This window comes from Sphaeroforma arctica (assembly GCF_001186125.1).
Source record: "Sphaeroforma arctica JP610 unplaced genomic scaffold supercont1.1115, whole genome shotgun sequence".
Classification (NCBI taxonomy): domain Eukaryota; class Ichthyosporea; order Ichthyophonida; genus Sphaeroforma; species Sphaeroforma arctica.
The window spans coordinates 12,483-17,697 of NW_014039443.1; the positions used below are offsets into that span (position 1 = coordinate 12,483).

The window sequence follows — 5,215 nt, forward strand, 5'->3', positions numbered from 1 at the left end:
ATATATTTGTACAGTTTTACTTTTACATTTATACCCTATTTCACTCTTCTAACTACATACAACGAAGTGAAGCAACTAACTTACTACCAAACCGATAACTCGCGTGTAGAAGCGCATCCTAGCCGATTGCAGCTCTATTATTCGTCTGAGAAGCCCGAGACCAATTGGAATCAGCACGTATGAGACGTGATGTGTTGACTAAAGAACACGTCAACAAGGCCTACGGTTTCTACAGCTGCCAAGATAATACTCTTTTCTGGTAACACATGCATGCAGTCCATACAAAATTGAGCCAAACTAATTCACCTATAGTTTGAATGCGTTAGTGTCCCTCACATTCACAGCTTTTGTATTTATTTATATTATATTTCTTTTTGATTGTTTTGAAAGGTGTCATCTATTTCTTGAAATAAACAGTGATAAGGATCACAGTTCCCGCGCTTTTGTTTTTTTGGCCAAATTAGGAACATATTGGCTTTTTTTAGTGCATGTTAAATTTTTAGATGGCCATGTGCAAGTACATAAATACATACATATGGTAAGCATTCACAGCCTTGTACTATTTAGGAGGCTGTGCAGAATTGTACTGTTTTTATAATACTCCATCCTTTGTATTATGCACATGTACCTATTACTTTGTATAGTATTGGATACCGTCACATGTACAGTATGTAGACTTTCTATGCTTAGAAGTACTTGATATAGCAACATATACTGTCACATACAAAGTGTATAGACATATATACGTTTAATTTGGTGCTGATTTGACACGGTACTGCTTTGTGAGAGAAACTCCATCTACCGTCGAGCTTTGCACCAGATATATAACAAGGACACTGACTATAAAGGATGCTGCGCAGATAAGCGCGGAATAAACTGCAAACAATACTGACAATACTGACTCTTCAAAGTTAGTTTCGATTGAGAAGTAGTCAGTACAACAAGCGTTCCATCATATATCCGACGATAGCCAACATGCCCACTATACTATCTGTTTCTGGGGATGTGCAGGAAGCTATCATATTGCATCTCTCCATATCGGACACAGGCGCACTGGCAGATACTTGCACTTTGTTGAAGCAGCAAGTGTTAACCATTACAAACACCTCCTGGCAAAGGATAGAACGCAATTCGCTACGTAGAATAATTCGGATGATAGAGGATTCCGATTCCGGGGGTAACTACAAGAAAAGGAAACACACTGTAGTCATCCATGACGAATTGTCAGCTCTGCTCCTCAGAGTTGTTAATACCACAGGTGTTAAGAGTGCACTGGCGCTAGTACAATCACATCCGTCTCCGCGATTTGTACAGTCTATATTCTCAGTGGCTGTCTCTTACGGCTTGAGCGAGCTGATTTTGAGTATGATTATCAGCGAGGCGATAGACTTCAGGACTCCATATCGTATGCTTTACAAGCATGCAAGCATATCTGTTCTGGCTGATGTGTGGGCAAGCGTACTTTTCTGGGATACTCTTGTTAGCAATATAAATTCGACAGAAGAGTATACCCGAGACACCACAGAGGACATCGATGTCTCTCTGGCTGTTCCTCAAATATTTATACTCGGCTGCACACCCAGACTACTATCACATTCGCCACAGACTGATATTAATTGCAATGAGCCTACAAATCCGCATGATATTGGCACGATGTATGGCTTGCAGCAATGTCACGAACAAACACTCAGAGATGTCAGTGCGAAAACTGCCAACTGGTACACGAATCAGCTCCCAAAATTCAATCTTGATGGCACTATGGTATCAGAACATATGCTCAAGAGTGTGTCAAGCGCACTGACAACCAATGAATCGTTCCTGGTCGCATGGGAGTACGGTGGCGAGGACGCGGCATACCTATTGGTTATGCGCGTGCGTACTATTCCGGATGATTGTGAACTGCACTTTAAATATACATGTAAACTGGCCAGACACTGTGCTATGCTGCAACGAATAGTTAGAGGCTTGGTAGAACTTGGTCAGACATAGTCAGCAAACGACCACAAGAGCCGACAGTGGAATGTTCGATTAGCCCTACTTGACAGCGAAGTATGAGCCCAAGTTGCGAGACATCGACACAAACAAATATGAACTGGGCGTATATGAGTTGCCCTCATCCCGAATTCCGCATAGAAGCTCACTACAGAACCTATTACTGATCGTTACCAAATTGTTAGAGTACATGCGCGCGGGGTGACTGCTTACTGAGGCCTGGACTGTGACAGTAAATCTTGTGTGAGGGACCTTATAACCATGAAATCCATTTATGTATTGCCTTGAGCTATCGAATGTTTGGACTATTCTGATATACATGTACTCTTTCAATTCATGAAAGTTCTTGGCTTAAGTGCGCTTGCCACAGTTTGTGTCAGGCTTTGTGGACATACTTAGAAATATGTGCGGTTGTAGGTTCCACTCTCCTCGTTGTGTTTAGATTGCAGTAATGACTCGACACCTGTACTTTTGGAGCCGTAACATTGTTCGCTCTACTCTAGTTGGATAGGCTTCACGAGCGAAAATATGCTTTCGAATTGTTCTTTGTGCAGATCTTTTTAATACACGACCTGGAATCATTTTCCCGATGTTGAGGGAATCGGTAAATTCAAAGCGCATTTTAATTGAATATCATCCTTCAGAGCTAAGCCTTTAGGGTACCGATGTATTTAAACCGTTGAAGGTTCCGTTCAGCTCATTACTTCGATGCAAAATTCTTTGACAGAGATGCTTCCGTACGCTGAGAGAATGCCCTATTTCTATTGATTCTGTCTTCCAAGGACCCAATACCAGCGATAGCGTCTCGCTCCATCTATAAATGAGGGGATTATACATATTTACAATAGCGCCAGAATAATATTAAATATCCGTAAGATTGTCTAGATACATACTCGGTAATCGTAGAGTTGTGATGTAGAAAGAGAAATGCACCCAAAAATAAACCGAACATTGGCCTATAACAGTAGTTCACTATCTATTTCACTGCGCTATCGCTTTGTCAACGTCCATACTTTCTCAATGAAGCCTGCCCGTTTATCGCCTTCGTGGTCTTTCATCCTGGAACTTTTCTCTCGCTCTTCTTCTTCTTTCTGCGCACTGTAGCCGTCTGCGATGCGCGTGATGCGCTCGGTCTCCACAGTAACCACATTGTCCTGAGGACAGTGCATTTAATTGGTCAGACCGGATCAAAATCTACGAACTATGTATGATTTTAAAACCTTTTTGGGGAAGAATTCTTGGCGAAGAAACTTTTCCGAGAAATCTCAAAGCGCCGAATATACACTGCCACTTGCATATGTGTATCAGGAACCGCTTCACAGTCGTGTCACAATGTCATCACATCAGAAGAATAATCAACAGGGACATTCTGAGAAGTCAAGCATAATTCGTCTCAATGCGAGCCGCAATAAATTAGTATTTCGCAGGACACAAAGTAATTTAGTTCTAGAGTGCGAGTAACGATATGAAAGTACGAATGTAAAGAGACTAAATCAAATTGTGGAGTCTCTCTTGTTGATACTTACCTGCATCTCAGCTAATCTTCTCGATTTTTCTTCGGGGTCTAATGCCACTCGTTTCCTACCATTCCGTTGCTGAGCTCCGCCAGATTCGTTCCTAGTACTGCCCCTTTCCTTAGAGGCATTGCTCGCTTTTCTGTCGTCATCACCAGACCCGACACGTGCTTGCGGACTCATACTTCTACTCCGACCCCTTTGTTTAGATTCACTCTTTCTATAATCTTTCCTAGCAGGGCTGCGACTACGACTACGACTGCGACTACGACTTCTGCGCTTGTGCCGTACCCCGTTTCTCGGTTCACTTCGATGTTCCGACGTGTGTCTATCTCTGGCAGACCTTGAAGTGTGTCTCTGTGTGTCTCGCCTCCTGTCAGTGCCTCGGCGATGGCTGTCTCGTCCACTTCTATCATTAAATCTGTCTGGGTTTTCACTTTTGTCATCGTTTCCATGCCCATACCCGTCTCTATGTCTATCTGATTTCTCTCTTAGACGGTCGGGTGAACGACCTCTGTGTCCATCTGAACTTTGCGCCTCTACGCTTCTCGGCTTGTCTTTGTGGTCTCTCTCACTATCTTTTGCTACATCTCTGTCTTTTTCTGAGCGACTTACTGCCCTCGAGCGCCTACTGATTCTTTCTGCGCTCTGACTCTCCCGTCGGCGAGTCCCCTTACTTTCACTATTACTAGCTCCAATCCTTTTTACGTCTGTTGCGATATTATAATCTCGGATGCCTGTAGGTGATCGACTTCGCTTACGTTCGTCAATAGATCGTCTCTTATTCTCTGTGCGACCATTCTCTGACACACTCCTTTCGACCCCTGCGCGTCTTTTGCCGCCAGCCTTATGTCCATTGTGGTCGTTAGCCTCATCAGAACTAGCAGATGAATCAGAATGCCCATGTTTCCGTGAATGCTTTGCCCGTTTCGAATATTTGTCTTTCTTGTTCTTTTTTTCTTTCTTATCTTTCTTGTTCTTCTTCTTCGCATTTATCCCCATCAGTTCTTGCAGTTGCTTCATCTTCATCGGATTATTTCGAATCTCCATTACCTGCCAAGGGAGAAAGACTCCACTTTAGTAAAACTGTGAATATGACGATAGACTTTGCGCACACAACTGATAACGAAGCCTAGTTTCGAAGAACCTACCTGATCTTTCTGTCGTTTCTTGATAAGATACATGGGATCTTCGCGTATTTTTGCTGCCAGGTCAGTGGTGGTTCCACTTGATGATGTTTGAGCGCCTACTCCTGGAACTGAGGTGAGAGCAAGCTTCTCTGCCTCGGCCTCGTCTTCCTGGCCAGGTAACTTCTCAATTCGTTTGCCTAAAAGAAACTCCTCCTGGGAAGAGTGATGTAAGAGTGTAACCGTGTGAAATGGAGCGTACACAGATTATGCAAGCTCTATATTGTGATCCCATGGCCCACAGATATAACTTCAATTTGCTTCATCGACAGAATGCTAAAATATATAAAACCATGGCCCTGGTCATCTGTATCCCGTAAGTGAAGATGTAGAATATGAGTAAATATATGGGGAAATTGAGTGATGAAAACAAAATTCCGTATTTCAGATACGTGGCAAATTCGTGATATACCGTTCACGAAAAAGTACATAATTGATATAGATATATAAATATATATATATATATATATTTATATATATGTATGTCAATATATATATATATATATATATACACAGTAGATA

The 5,215-nt window shown here is 42.4% G+C and overlaps 3 protein-coding genes across 3 annotated transcripts in view; 1 reads left to right on the plus strand and 2 right to left on the minus strand.

The window, feature by feature from the left end:
• SARC_10030 (hypothetical protein) overlaps nucleotides 1–307 on the minus strand; it is a 6,205-nt gene extending 5,898 nt beyond the window's left edge. The window contains exon 1 of the mRNA XM_014295935.1: nucleotides 85–307. Within this exon, the coding sequence (XP_014151410.1) occupies nucleotides 85–117 (33 nt within the window). The 5' untranslated portion in view covers nucleotides 118–307. The remainder of the gene's footprint in view (nucleotides 1–84) is intronic.
• Nucleotides 308–975: 668 nt separating this feature from the next.
• SARC_10031 (hypothetical protein) lies at nucleotides 976–2,073 on the plus strand (the record flags this gene model as incomplete). Its single annotated transcript, XM_014295936.1, has 1 exon — nucleotides 976–2,073. One exon carries the CDS (start codon nucleotides 976–978, stop codon nucleotides 1,987–1,989), a length of 1,014 nt encoding a protein of 337 aa, XP_014151411.1. The 3' UTR covers nucleotides 1,990–2,073.
• Nucleotides 2,074–2,469: 396 nt separating this feature from the next.
• SARC_10032 (hypothetical protein) overlaps nucleotides 2,470–5,215 on the minus strand; it is a 4,557-nt gene continuing 1,811 nt past the window's right edge. The window contains exons 2-5 of the mRNA XM_014295937.1: nucleotides 4,658–4,849; nucleotides 3,519–4,559; nucleotides 3,006–3,146; nucleotides 2,470–2,806 (exon numbers count right to left, since the gene is read on the minus strand). Of these exons, the coding sequence (XP_014151412.1) occupies nucleotides 2,693–2,806; nucleotides 3,006–3,146; nucleotides 3,519–4,559; nucleotides 4,658–4,849 (1,488 nt within the window). The 3' untranslated portion in view covers nucleotides 2,470–2,692. The remainder of the gene's footprint in view (nucleotides 2,807–3,005; nucleotides 3,147–3,518; nucleotides 4,560–4,657; nucleotides 4,850–5,215) is intronic.